Genomic DNA, 14,740 nt, shown 5'->3' with positions numbered 1-14,740 from the left:
AATGACAAATGAGGTTGAGCATCTCTTCATGCGCTTATTGGGCATTTGTATTTTCTCTTTGAAGAAATATCTGTTCCAGTCCTTTTCCCATTTTTTAAGTGGGTTGTTTGTCTTTTTGTCTTTGGGTTTTAAGAGTTCTTTATATATTCTGGATACTAAATTGTTATCTGATATATGGTTTCCAAATATTTTCACCCATTCCATAAGTTATCTTTTCCCTTTCTTGATAATGTCCATTGATGCGTGTGAGTTTTTTTCTGTAGTTGCTTGTGCTTTTAGTGTTAAATCTGAGAATCCAGTGTTTAAAAGAAGGTCTGGAAGCTTTACCGCTATGTTTTCTTTTAAGAGTTTTATGGTCTTAATTCTTACATTTAGGTCATTGATCCATTTTGAATTAATTTTTCTATATGATGTGAGGTATGGATCCAACTTCATTCTTTCACATGTGAGAATTTTTTGAAGAACGTTTTTTTCCCCCTTGAATGAATTTGACACCCTTCTTGAAACCAATTGGCCATAGATGTATGGGTTTATTTTTGGACTCTCAAATTCTAATCCATTGGTTTATTTGTTTGTCCTTCTACCAGTACCACTTTATTTTGATTACTGGAGCTTTGTTTTGAAATCCGGAAGTTTGGGTTTTCCTGCTTTGTTCTTTGCTTTAAGATTATTTTGGCTTTTTGGGGCCGAAATGAATAATTTCTTTTATAAGGATCAGCACAAAACTGGTTCCTATGAGGCTAAGGTTAAGGATGTCCTCAGTGTCCAACTTTTCCAAGCTGCTGCACCACTCCATCATCTCTAACATCAACTATTCCCACTCCCCTCAATACTCTCCCTCCGGTCTTTGGGTTCCCCAGTTCTCTGCAGTGTCTCACAGAACTCATGAACCACATAGAGGAAATGGCTCACATGGTTGTGGAGGCTGGTAAGTCTCAAGTTTGTGGGTCATGCATAGGCTTCTCCTGACCCACGGGGCTGCAGGGGATGATGAAGCCAAATGGGCAGTTCAGACCACAGGCTGCTGGCTCACAAGGCTGCAGAAGATGGAGAATTAGGTCACCGATAGGCCACCAGCCTAAGGGGCAGTGGAGGCCAGTGAATCCCAGAATTGGCAGGTCAGACAGCAGGCCTCAAGGATGGTTTCTATTGGTTTGCTCAATGATGAATAAAATCAGTGCTGAATAGCAGTGGTAAAACTGAGCATCCTTGTTTTGCTCTTGATCTTAGGGGAAAGCTTTCAGGTTTTCACCATTGAGTATGATGTTCACTGTGGGATTTTCATAGATGCCCTTTATCATGTTGAGGAATTTCACTTCTAATACTAGTTTGCTGAGTACTTCTCATGAAAGGGTGTTAGATTTTGCCAAATGCCTTTTCCGTGTCAATAAGACAATTATGTGGTTCTTTTCCTTCGTTCTGTTAATGTTGTGTGTTACGTTGATTGATTTCCTTATGTTGAACTGTCCTTGATTCCTGGGATAAATCCCACTTCATCATGGCGTATAATTCTTTTAATATGTTGTTGGATTTGGCTTGCTAATATTTTGTTGAGGATTTTTGCATCTTTATTCCTGAGAGATATTGGACTGTAATTTTCTTTGCTTGTGATGTTTTTATCTGGCTTTGCTATTAGGGTAATGTTCGTAAGTGTTCCCTTCCCCTCTATTTTTTTGAAGAGTTTGAGAAGAATTGGTGCTAATTCTTCTTTAAGTGTTTGGTAGAATTCACCAGTGAGGCTACCTAGTCTGGAACTTTTCTTTTGTGGGAAGGTTTTTGATTACTGTTTAAATCTCTTCCCTTGTTATAGGTCTGTTGAAATTTTCTATTTGTTCTTTAGCCAATTAAGGTAGTTTGTATGCTTCTAGGAATTTATCCATTTCATCTGGATTGTCAAATATGGTTGGCATATAGTTGTTCATAGTGTTCTCTTACAATCCTTTTAATTGTTAAGGTCTGTGGCAATGTCACCACTTCCATTTCTGATTTTAGTTACCTAGTGTATTTCCGCCTCTACCTCCCTTTGGTAGCCTGGCTAGGAGTTTGTCAATCTATAGTTACTCTTTTCAAAATTTTTGGCCACTATTTCTTCAGATATTCTTTCTGCCCCTTTCTTTTTCTCCTTCCCTTCTGGGACTCTCATGATACATATGTTGGTCTACTTAATGGTGTTCTACAGGTCCCTTTATGCTCTGTTCATTTTTCTTTTGTTTGTTTTCCTCAGACTGTATAATTTCAATTGTCTTATCTTCAAGTCACCATATTCTTTCTTCTGCCTGTTAAATCTGCAGTTAAACCACTGTAGTGAATTTTTAATTTCAGTTTGGTTCCTTTTTATAATCTCTCTCTCTTTGTTAATATTCTCATTCTGTTCATACATTGTTTTCTTGGTTTCTTTTAGTTAGTTCTTTGTATTTTCCTGTAGTTCTTTAAGCATACTTAAAACAGTTGTGTTAAAATCTGCATTTAGTAGGTCTGATGTCTAGTCTTCCTCAAGGATGGTTTCTGTTGGTTTGTTCAGTGATGAGTAAAATCAATGAAAGTGTTAATAAATACATTTAAAAACATAAAAACAATGGAAATGGTAGATCCCAAAGCTGGTTCTTTGAAGGAAAAAGAAATGTACAACTAATAAGTTATCCAAAACTTCTGTAATTCTAATGAAGAAAAGACATGTACACTGGGTAAGGTACTGAGGATGCAAAGATAAATAAGAGGAAGTCATGTCCTAAATTCTAAGAGTTAGAAGTAGGATACTTTAATATGACAAAAAGAACTTATTCTAAGAGCCAATATTATACTTAAAGGATACATATAAAAAACAATTTAGAATCAGAAATTAAAAAAAAAAAAAGGCTTTCTGTTATATTTCCCCTATTTAATATTGTTTTGGTTGTCCTGGCCAGTGCAGTAAGGCATGAAAAGCAATGAGGAATAATTATTGGCTCCTGGTAATCATTGTCAGACCTGTAGCTGGGAGTCTATCTCATTTGCTTAAACATAAAGCGGACAAAACAGGTTTCAGATTAAAAGCAGTCTGATGATCAGAGATGGAAGGAGGTGGGAAGGGCATGGTGAAGAGGAGGGAGAGCTTCCCTTTTGGAGCAGACTTGACAGGACTCAGACCATAGGAACTTAACTGAGTTTGTCGTTGTTGTTATTAGGTGCTGTTGAGTCAGATCTGACTCATAATGACCCTATAAGACAGAGTAGAACTGCTGCATAGGGTTTCCAAGGAGGGACTGGTAGATTCAAACTGCTGACCTTTTGATTAGCAGCCGAGCTCTTTACCACTGTGCCTCCAGAATTTGGCAGCCTTTAATTGCCTCAGTTTCACTAAATCTTAATTTGGCCAATCAGCAATAACAACTTGGATACCTCTTTGTTAAGATTGTCCTGAACTCAGACCACACATTAGAATCATCTGAGAATTTTAAAAACCACAGGAAAACCAGATGCGTGGAACCTACCTTAGATCAATTAAGTCAGTATTTTTGGGAGATGGGGCCTGCTTTAGTCTACAAAAGAATAAAAAAAAGTTCCCCAGATGTCTTTAATATGCTACCAGGATTATTTGCCACTGGTTTAAGAGGAAAATAACAAGACATTACTTTCAACACAATTCTCTCCTCCTTTATTCAGTTTCAGATTATTTCTGATGATTCTTGTTTATTTATCCTCTTAGGACTAATTTTAGGATAGTTTCCATAACAGTACTGTTTCCATAATGATACTGTTAGGAATAGATTAAAAGTGTAGAATTCCCTGGGAGAAAATTGTCTCCTTTACAGTATTGAGCCTTCCCACTCAGGAACATGGCATCTCCATTTACTCGTGCCTGTTAGATTCCTTAGGAAAACCCTGAGACTTTCAGCGTCTAGATCCCACACATTTCAGGATTATTCCTACATGTTTTGTTGCTGTCGTGAATAGTCTCTTCTCTCCTGCTCCCATTTTATGTTTTGATTAGATACTATTGATTTGTGGAAAGTTACTGATTTTGGTATAGTTATTTTAAAATTGATAATTATACCAACCTCCTGTCTGCTATTTCTGTTGTTTATCTTAGTCTTTCTAGAGAGTCAAATCATCTACAAATAATGATAAGTTTACTTCTTGCTCTCTAGTAGTAATACGTTTTATTTTTCATTCTGGTCTTAATGCATTTGCTAGAAATTGTAGAACCTTGATGGGTTACACTGATGATGGTAGGCATCCTTGCCTTCTTTTCTGAAAAGGCTTTTGATAAAATATATCAAGATGATGATAATGGTGACATTTATTGAGTGCTTTCTGTGTGCCAGGCAGTATCCTATGTACTTCACATGCATCAACTCAATTAATCATCATCATAATTCTGTGAGGTTGGTGCTATTATTATTCCTATATTTCTGTTGGGGAATCTGAGACACAGCGAGGTTGTGTACCACATCCAGGATCAGCTAGTAAGTGGTGGAGCCCAAGTTTAGGCAGCCATTTAGGTGCCATGCTGCCTTTCAGTGGTTTGTGTTCCCCCTTTTGTTTATTAACATGATGACTTGATATATATTTTTCTAATAACTGAACCATCCTTGCATTCAGTGGTCTACTATGCTTTTCTTTTACATTGTACTTTAGAAGAGTTTTCTTAGTTCATCTTCTGATCTTCTAATTTGGTTCTTAGCTTGTCCCTTCTGCTATTCAGCAGTGGTCTGGTTAAGTTTTTGTTTAAGCAGTTGTGTTCATTTCTAAGAACTACCTTGCGATCTGATTGTTCCCGTTTCATAGCCACACTTGTTTTCTGGTTATAGAATCACTTTATGAGTTATTTTTTCAAAGTTTTACATGCACACAGTTTAAAGAGTTCTACAAATTGGTTATAAAAAGCAGTAGACCTCTGCTTTCCCTACAGCATTATTTGCCCCTCCTCAGAGGCAACCATTTTCACCTTTTTGAGCTGATTCTTTTTGTAGCCTCCATGTCATAAATAACATTGCTACTTTTTGGTTTTAGGTATTATCTGTTGATTTCCCACTAAAAAAGATACAGATATAGCCCTATTTTCTCTTTCTCCTGGAATTAATAACTTTTTTGCATAGTTTGTCTGCTTTAGTTTTCTATATCTTTTTACTAATTGATCCCCAGACCTCTTGGTCTGTTATCTTAGACGTTCAGTATTTTAAGACATCAAAGGCATTAAGTAGTCTATTAGGTGAATCTTCAGATCATCTGATCTGCATGGCCTGGACTGGTTTCCTTTGTGCTGGTGTATAACCTTCATCCAGGGAGTTCCTTTCACCTCTCTCCTCTGCTGAATCTTCGTTTCTTGTAATTTTCCATGTTCTTGCTTGTTTTGTTGGTGCACATCCTCTAGTAGCTTCCTGAAAATTGTTGCATGGGGGAAGTAAATCAAGAATTTGAAAGTATCTGTGGTCTACCTCATCCTGGATTGGTAATTTGGGTGGGAATAACATTCTAGGTTGCACATAATTTTCCTTGAGAGTTACAAAGGTTTGATCCCATTGCCTTCTATTTCCAGTTGAGAAGTCTGAAGCCATTCTGTTCCTATTCATTTGTTTGTAACTGTTCTTTTCCTCTTTTTTTCTCAGGAAGCTCTTAGGATCTTCCCTTTATTCTAAGTGTTTTGAAGTTTCCTGGTAATGTACCTGAGAGTAGGTCTTTCCCCCTGGTGTGCCAGCTACTCTGCCATACTGTTCAGTCTGGAAACTCATGTCCTTTAGTACCAGGAAAGTTTCTTGAATTATTTAGTTGATGATTTCTTCTCTGTTTCTCGTGCTTTCTCTCTCTAAAACTCTGTCATTTGGATGATGGAATTCCTGAATTGGTCTTCTAATTTTCTTACTTTTATTCCTCTGTTTTCCAATTCTGTCATTTTGCTTTACATTCTCAGAGATTTTGTCAACTTTATATCCACAGACCTTCCTACTGAGATTTTTAACTTCTTTTATGTTTTTAAATTCTGAGAACTTTTTGGAGGGAGCTGACTGTGTTGTTTTGATTTTGTTTTATTATAGTGCCTTGTTCCTGTTCTGTAGTTGTGGTATGTTTTCTTATTATCCTCTTTGCTCCTGTTTAAGTGAAAACAAACCAACAACAACAAAAAAGCAAACCCGTTCCCATCGAGTTGATTTCGACTCATAGTGACCCTATAGGACAGAGTAGAACTGCCCCATAGGGTTTCCAAGGAGCAGCTGGATTTGAACTGCCAACTTTTTGGTTAGCAGTGGAGCTCTTAACCACTGCACCACCAAGGCTCTTGTTTAAGTGAAGAGGTCTAAAAATTGAGAGGAACTTGTAGTGCGTGAGTGGGGCTTCTTGACTGTGAACTTCCCTGCAGGATACTCTGAGCCATGTAGTATCTTCAGGCCTTTCTTCTTGGGCTGGTCACATTCCCTGGAGGAGACTCTTCTACTCTCTTTGTTGGAGGGTGATGGTATAGTGGCCAGCACCCTGGGAGCTGAGTCAGGAAGGGGCCTGATGTGTTGACTTATCCTGGTTTTTTAGTACACTGCCCTCGTCTTTACCTGGGCCTCTTTTGCCCTTTGCTCAGATGGAGAGTATTTTGGCTGTACCGTGTCAGGGAGGAAATCTGGATATTTGCTTTTTAAACAGTCTTTGAACCAGTTCTTATTTTAGCTCCTCTTTTCCTTCATGTCTTACTTCCAGAAGCATCTGGTACCTCTCGTTTCTGAACCTTTTGGAGATTCTAGGCCACTACCAGTTTAGATTTCATTTTTCTCTGGTCTACTCATATCTTCATTATTTGCTAAATAGTGTATTGTTTCAGTTTTGGTTTTCTTGACACTTGCATGTTGTGTGGAAATTAACTGTTTTCTATCTTTTCCCACTGCACTGTGAAATTCTGTAGAGTTGGGACCACATTTCGCTTCATCTTGTGTACCCAGCAGTTCAGTGTAGTACCTGGCAGGCAGCAAGAGCTAATGTTTGCTGAACTGAAAATTTCCCAACAGGCCCCTTCCCACCCCAGTTGCTTAGGGTTACCACCAAGTTTATATTTGTAAGTGAATTTGGTGAGGTCCAAAGATTATCAAATTCTCACCAGAGAGTGCCTTTGTTGGAAGACTATACCACTTATTAAGTATATGTTAGTCCCAGTGCTAAAGGCCTTGTAATTATTTTTTTTCAGTACATATGAGGCTACTATTTGCCCCACTTTGCAAATGAGGGAGCTGAGACTTAGAGAGGTTAAGTAACTAACCAGGATCATACAGTTAGTAGTAAACAGCCCACGATTTGAACACAAAGCTTGTGTTCCTTATTATGGATCCTGGTCAATTCTAGGAGAACAGGTCTTCCTACCCTTCCCTCTGCCAAGAACCTGGGAAATGAGGTCACTTGTCTCAAATTCAGGTTTCTGTTATTTTCATACCGAAGTTTAAAATGGTAATGAAGTGAAATCTGCTTTTTATTTTGTGATTTCTTTAAACTTAAAGTCTTCTTCCCTCTAGTAGCTCCATAAAGATTGTTTTTCCATATTTTTAGTTTCTGTGTGTTTATGTATATGTTTTAAGTCTAATTTATCAGGAATTTATTTTGGTACTAACCTTGTACTTGTCATTTTAAATTGGTATAATGCTGTTGTACCTAAATGGGTTCAGCAAGCCTTATATTGCTCGTTATTTAGGTTATTGCTAGAATTCTGCTATGAATACGTGTGTGTAAGCTGTTTTTTATTTTATTTTTCTGGTGGTGATGTTAATTTCTTTTTTTTGTGTGTGTGGTGGTGGTGGTGGTGGCGTTTCCTTTTTCTCTTCTCCTGTTGGGATATTATTTCCTTAGGCTACATTTCCACAGCTGAAAATCCCGCATCAAAGGAAAGGAACAATTCCTTCTTCAAGTATTTATTGAATTCCTACTAAGCGTAGGACATTGGACTAGGTGCTGAATTGCTGGGCAGCTCTGATTAGTTCTGCTTTTGGACATTTCTAAAGAACTGTTTGATCTTCAGCAGCCAGCACTGTGCCTGTCAGACCTACATTTTTTTGACCTTAATGTAGGTTGAACCAGTCTAGCTGATTGTATTAAAGTTGACATGTTCTTCTAATGGCTCTGGGTCAGTAAGGGTAGTTTATCTTTTGTTTCATATGCCTGTTTCTTCAATCAGGCAGAAGAAACTGCCATTGGAAAACTGAAGATTAGTCTTTATTTAAAAAAAAAGTTCCTTTTGATTGCTGGTTGCATGATCTCACTTTAAATTTGTCCTGGTGGATCATCTCAGCAAACTTGTCCTTCTAAAACTATCTAAAATTTACTGAAGTGAAGAGCTTTAATTTTCAGTTTTTAAGATAAGTAAGAAACCTGAGTAAGGCTAGGTTAAAGAAAATATCTTTGTGGCTAGACGGGAGATCTCAAAGTAGAGCATTTGTTCTCCTTTTTTTTTTTTAATTGTAGTTTAAGTTACGTAATGCGAGAACCTCTTATTTTCTGTATTGTGTAAATTTCTTTGTAATGAATGAATGAAAAGAATTTTGAAGAGATAAAATGACAGGTTCTTATTCTGTTTCAGGAATTCATTTAAACAACAATCTAAACCACCTGAAATTTGGCTTGGATCACCATAGACTGTCTTCCCCCACACAAGCAGCAGCAAAGCAAGGGAAAATGGACTTGCCTTCCACAAGAGCAGGAAGTGACAAGATTGTCCTTTTGGTGTGTAATCGAGCCTGCACTGGGCAGCAAGGGAAAAGGTAAAAACAAGGTTATTTTCCAATAAGTATTAGGACATTAGAAATCTGATATTTTCAAATGTTTTTAAAAAGCAGGGTTGAAAAGTTCTTACTTTCAATACTTGATTTCTGATTCTGATATTTAGAAACAAGTGTAAGTTGACCTGAACTATTGTTATTATTTTGTTTTTGTGGGGCGAGGGTATGAAATTAGAAGAAAAGAATCTGAGAAAAGCTCTTCAGCTCATCTAGTTTAAAGGCCCATTTCGTATGTATATTTTCGGCTTAGACTCTTCTTGGGGCTGTAGACCTCTATTCAGCTGCTTTCCTAGCAGCCTTTTTTCTCCCCACCTCCAAATTCTTAACATATCTACTTGAATGGTACAGGCACCTCAAATTTAGTCCCCAAACTGAACTCGTTATCTTGCCTTATAAACCTGGCTCACCAGTGTTTCTTGTCTCACCAAATGGCACCACTGTTCATTCAGATGTATAAGCCTGAAACTTGTGAGTTGGATCTCTCTCTCTAATCTGTCTGTTTCCCTCTGTAAGAATTTATGGGGGTTTAGACTATCTTTTAAAGTAACTTTATCAGAACAGTAATGTAATCTGAGTAACAACAAGGGACAGATTAGGGATGCTTCAGGGGAGGAAAAACTTTTTCTGGTATTTGTCAGGATAACCTTTATGTTAGCCTTTAAACTTTTTTTTTTATTGCTGTAAAAATATATATAATAAAATGTTTTCCATTGTAACCATTTTTGAGTGTTCAGTTCAATGACATTAATTATGTAATTATAATCTGCTATCCAGTTTTTTATCACCCTTAGCAGAAACTCAGTACCCATTAAGCAGTTCCCCTCATCCCCCCCCCCACCATCCCTGGTAGCCACTAATAAACTTTCATCTCAATACGTTTGCCTATTCTAGATATTTCATATAAGTGGGATCATATAATAATTGTCCTTTTGAGTCTGATTTATTTCACTTAGCATAATGTTTTCAAGGTTCCTCTACGTTGTAGCGTATTTTAGAACTTCATTTCTCTTTATGTCTGAATAATAGTCCAATTTATGTATATATCACATTTTATTTATCTGTTCACCTGTTGAGGGACACTTGGGTTTTTTCTACTTTTTGCCCCTTGGGAAAATGCAGTAGTGAACCATTGGTATCCATATATCTGTTTGAATTCCTGCATTCAAGTCTCAGGTATGTACCTCAGAGTGCTGGTGTGTGTCATATGGTAATTTTATGTCTAATTTTTTTAGGAACTGCCATACTGTTTTTCACAGTAGCTTCACCATTTCACGTTCCCACCAGCCGGGGACAAGGGTTCCAATGTCGCCACATCCTATTTAATATTTGTTACTTCCTGTTTTTCTTATCAGAGCCATCCTAGTGGGTGCGAATTGGTATCTCACTATAGTTTTGATTTGCAGTTTCCCAAAGGAAGAAAAGGAAAAAAAGACCAAAATGGATATCAGAAGAGATGCTGAGCCTTGCTCTTGTTTGTAGAGTAGCTAAAGTGAAAGGAAGAAATGATAAAGTAAAAGAGCTGAGCAGAAGATTTCAAAGGGCAGCTTGAGAAGACAAAGTTAAGTAGTATAATGAAATGTGCAAAGACCTGGAGTTAGAAAACCAAAAGGGAAGAATATGCTCAGCATTTTTCAAGCTGAAAAAACTAAAGAAAAAATTCAAGTCTTGAGTTGCAATGTTGAAGGATTCTGTGGGCAAAAAATTGAGTGACACAGGAAATATCAAAAGAGGATGAAAACAATACAGAGTCACCACACCAAAAAGAATTGCTGAATGTACAGCCATTTCAGGAGGTAGCATATGATCAAGAACCAGCGGTACTGAAGGAGGAAGTCCAAGCTGCACTGAAGGCATTGGTAAAAAAGAAGGCCTCAGGAATTGACGGGATACCAACCGAGATGTTTCAGCAAATGGATGCAGCACTGGAAGTGCGCACTCACCTATGCCAAGAAGTTTGGGAGACAGCTACCTGACCAGCCATCTGAAAGAGATCCATATATGTGCCCCTTCCAGAGAAAAGTGATCCAACAGAATGCGGAAATTATTGAACAATATCATTAATATCACATGCAAGTAAAATGTTGCTGAAGGTAATTAAAAAATGTTTGCAGCAGTACACTGACAGGGAACTGCCAGAAATTCAAGCCAAATTCAGAAGAGGACATGGAACGACGGATATCATTGCTGATGTCAGATAGATGTTGACTGAGAGCAGTGAATATCAGAAAGATGTTTACCTGTGTTTTATTGACTACATAAAAACATTTGACTGTGTGGATCATAACAAGTTACGGGTAACATTTCAAAGAATGGGAATTCCAGAATACTTAATTGTGCTCATGCGGAACCTGTACATAGACCAAGAGGCAGTAGTTCGAACAAAACAAAGAGATACTGTGTAGTTTAAAATCAAAAAAGGTGTATATCAGGGGCCTTTCACCATACTTATTTAATCTGTATGCTGTGCAGATAATCTGAGAAGGTGGACTATATGAAGAAGAATGCAGCATCAGGATTGGAGAAAGTCTCATTAACAACCTGCAGGATGTGCATGACACAACCTTGCTTGCTGAAAGTGAAGAGGACTTGAAGCACTTACTCATGAAGATCAAAGACTACAGCCTTCAGTATGGATTAAACCTTAACGTAAAGAAGACAAAAATCTTCACAGCTGTCCCAATAAGTAACATCATGATAAATGGAGAAAATATTGAAGTTGTAAAGAGTTTCATTTTATGTGGATCCACAATCAATGCCCATGAAAGTAGCAGTCAGGAAATCAGTTCTACATCCAAGTTTGGTGAGTAGCATCTGGGGCCTTAAATGCTTTCAAATAGTCCTCTAAGATAAACTATTGGTCTCTGCTCGTATGGAGCAAAAGAGAATGAAGGAAATCAAAGGCTCAAAGGAGAAGCTAGTCCATGGGACTAATAGCCCACAAGAACCACAACCTTTTCAAACCTAAGACCAGAAGAACTCAGTGCTGTTAACTACCACTACTGACCATTCTGACCAGGGACACAATTGAAGGTCCCAGGTAGAAAGAGAAAAATGTAGAACAAAACTCAAATTCCTAAAAAAGGCCAGATGTACTGGACCAATAGAGACTAGAGGAATCCCCGAGACTATTGCTCTAAGATACTTTTGAACTTGGAATTGAAGCTGTTTCTGCAGGTCATCTTTCAGCCAAATAATAGATTGGATTATAAAATAAACAATATCACCTATGAGTAATATGCTCCCTTAAACAATTAACTATATGAGACCAAACGGTCATCAGTTATCCAAAAGCAAAGGTGAGAAGGCAGGGAGGGGAGAGGAAGCTAGATCAATGGAAACAGAACAAACAATGGAAATAATGAGAATCCTGACACATTATAAAAATTATAACCAAGGACATGGAACAATTTGTATAAAAATTGTTGAAGGGACCCTAATTTACTGTTTAAACTTTTACCTAAAACACAATAAAATATTATTAAAAAAAAAAAAACACTGGAGAAATTAAAGCAGAGAAGTAGCATGATTAAAAAAAAAAACATGACGTATTGCATTGAGCAGATCTTCAGAACACCCCTTTAAAGTCTTAAAAAAGTGAAGATGTCACCTTGAGACCTGACCCACATGGGTCACTCACATGGATGGCAGAACAGGGCAATGAATAAGGAAGAGTGAAGAAGAGGTGATGCCTTTGAATTATGGTGTTGGAGAAGAATATTGAATAGAAACAAATCTGTCTTGGAAGAAGTACAGCCAGAATGATCCTCAGAGGTGATCATGGTGAGACTTCTCACATACTTTGGATATGTTATCAGGAGGAACCAGTTCCTGGAGTAGGACATCATGCTTGGTAGTGGGTCAGTGAAAAAGAAGAAGACACTTAACAAGATGATTTAACCCAGTGGCTACAACAATGGGCTCCAACATAGCAGTGATTGTAAGGGTGGTGCAGGTCAGGCAGTGTTTCTTTCTGTTGTCCATAGGTTCGCTATGAGTGCACGTAACAGCGAGAACAACAACAATGACTAATGAGGTTGAGTATCTTGTTACGTGCTTATTGGCCATTTTGTATATCTTCTTTGGAGAAATCTCTATTGAGTTCTTTTGCTAATTTTTCAATTCTTTTTTTTGATGCTGAATTGTATTTCTTTGTAAATTAAACCTTTATCTGATACATGGTTCCCAAATATTTTCTCCCATTCTTTAGGCTGTCTTTTCACTTTTCTGATAAAGACCTTTGATGAAGAAGAGTTTTTAATTTTGATGAAGTACAGTTTATCTATTTTATCTTTTGTTGCTCACACTTTTGATATCATATCTGAGTATCCATTGTCTAAAAGAAAGAAGTGTTTGAAACTGTACCGCTATGTTTTTTTTCTTCCAGTTTTATGGTCTTAGTTCTTATATGTGGGTCACTGATCCAATTTGAGTTAATTTTCCTGTATGGTTGTAGGTCCAACTTAATTCTTTATTCTTTTGCATGTGGGGAGCCAGTTGTCCTGAACCATTTGTTAAAGAGAATGTTTTTTCCCCATTGAATGGATTTGGTAATCTTGTTGGAAATCAGTTGGCCTTAAATGTGTGGGTTTCTTTCTTGACTCTCGATTCTATATTGGTCAGTATGTCTATTTTTGGTCAGTACTATACTGTTTTAATTACTGTAGCTTTGTACTTTATTTTAAAATAAAGAAATGTGAGTCCTCCTACATTGTTCTTTTTTCCAAATTGCTTTGTCTATTAAGGACCTTTTCAATTCTATATGAATTTGAAGGTTGGCTTTTCCATTTTTGCAAAAAAGGCTGTTGGAATTTTGATATGGATTATATTGAATCTGTAGATTGCCCTGGGTAGTATTGCTGTGTTAACAATATTAAATCTTCCAGTCCGTAAACACTGGATGTCTTTCCATTTATTTAGGTCTTTTTATATTTCTTTCAGCAATGTTTTATAATTTTCAGTATGCAAGTCTTTCACCTTCCTGGTTAAATTTATTTCTAGGTATTTTATTTGTTTAGATGCTATGGTAAATGGAACTGTTTTCTTAATTTCCTTTTCAGATTGTTCATTGTTTGTATATAGAAAGACAACTGATTTTTGTATGTTGATTTTGTACCTGCAACTTTGCTGAATTGGTTTATTGGCTCTAGTAGCTTTCCTTGGGATTTTTTATATATAAAATCGTGTCATCTGTAATACAGTTTTACTTCTTTCTTTCAGATTTGAATACCTTTTATGTTTTCTTGCATAATAGCTCTGAATAGAACATTCAGTACAATGTTGAATAGCAGTGATGAAGGTGGGCATTTTTGTCTTGTCCCTTATCTTTGGGGAAGCTTTCTGTCTTTCTCCATAGAGTGTGATATGAACGGTGGGTTTTTCATAAATACCTTTTACCATGTTGAGGAATTTCTCTTCTGTTACTAGTTTGCTTAGTATTTTTGTTATAAAAGGGTGTTTGGTATATTGTTAAATGCCTTTTGTGCATCAATTAGGATAATCATGTGGTTCTTCTCCTTTGTTCTGTTAATTTGGTGTATTACATTAATTGATTTTCTTATGTTGAACCACTCTGGTATTTCTGGGATGAATCCCACTTGATCATGGTGTATAATCTTTTTAATATGCTCTTAGATTCAGTTTGCTAGTATTTTGTTGAGGATTTTTGCTTCTATATTCATAAGATATATTGATTTGTAGTTTTCTTTACTTGTGGTATCTTATCTGTCTTTGGTGTCAGGTAATACTGGCCTCATAGGTTGAATTAGGAACTGTTTCCTCCTCTTCCATGTTTTGGAAGAGCTTGGGAATGGCTTCTTTAAATGCTTGGTAGAATTCCTCAGTGAAGTCATCTAGTCCTGGATTTTTCTTCCTTGGCGGGTTTTTGAATACTGTTTGCATCTCTTCCCTTGTCAAAGGTCTGTTGAGATTTTCTGTTTCTTCTTAAGTCAGTTTTGGTGATTAGTGTGTTTCTAGAAATTTTTCCATTTCATGTAGGTTATCTCATTTGTTGGTGT

General features: G+C 36.9%; 1 protein-coding gene across 3 annotated transcripts in view; it reads left to right on the top strand.

Moving 5' to 3' along the window:
• Nucleotides 1-14,740, top strand: part of USP31 (ubiquitin specific peptidase 31) — a 104,989-nt gene that overhangs the window by 56,268 nt on the left and 33,981 nt on the right. For all 3 annotated transcript variants that reach the window (XM_010598444.3, XM_064295693.1, XM_064295694.1), the window contains exon 7: nucleotides 8,528-8,708. In XM_010598444.3, coding sequence (XP_010596746.3) covers nucleotides 8,528-8,708 — 181 coding nt within the window. The remainder of the gene's footprint in view (nucleotides 1-8,527; nucleotides 8,709-14,740) is intronic.

Source organism: Loxodonta africana, chromosome 12 (genome assembly GCF_030014295.1).
Source record: "Loxodonta africana isolate mLoxAfr1 chromosome 12, mLoxAfr1.hap2, whole genome shotgun sequence".
Lineage (NCBI taxonomy): Eukaryota > Metazoa > Chordata > Mammalia > Proboscidea > Elephantidae > Loxodonta > Loxodonta africana.
This window is presented reverse-complemented; position numbering and strand designations above follow the sequence as displayed.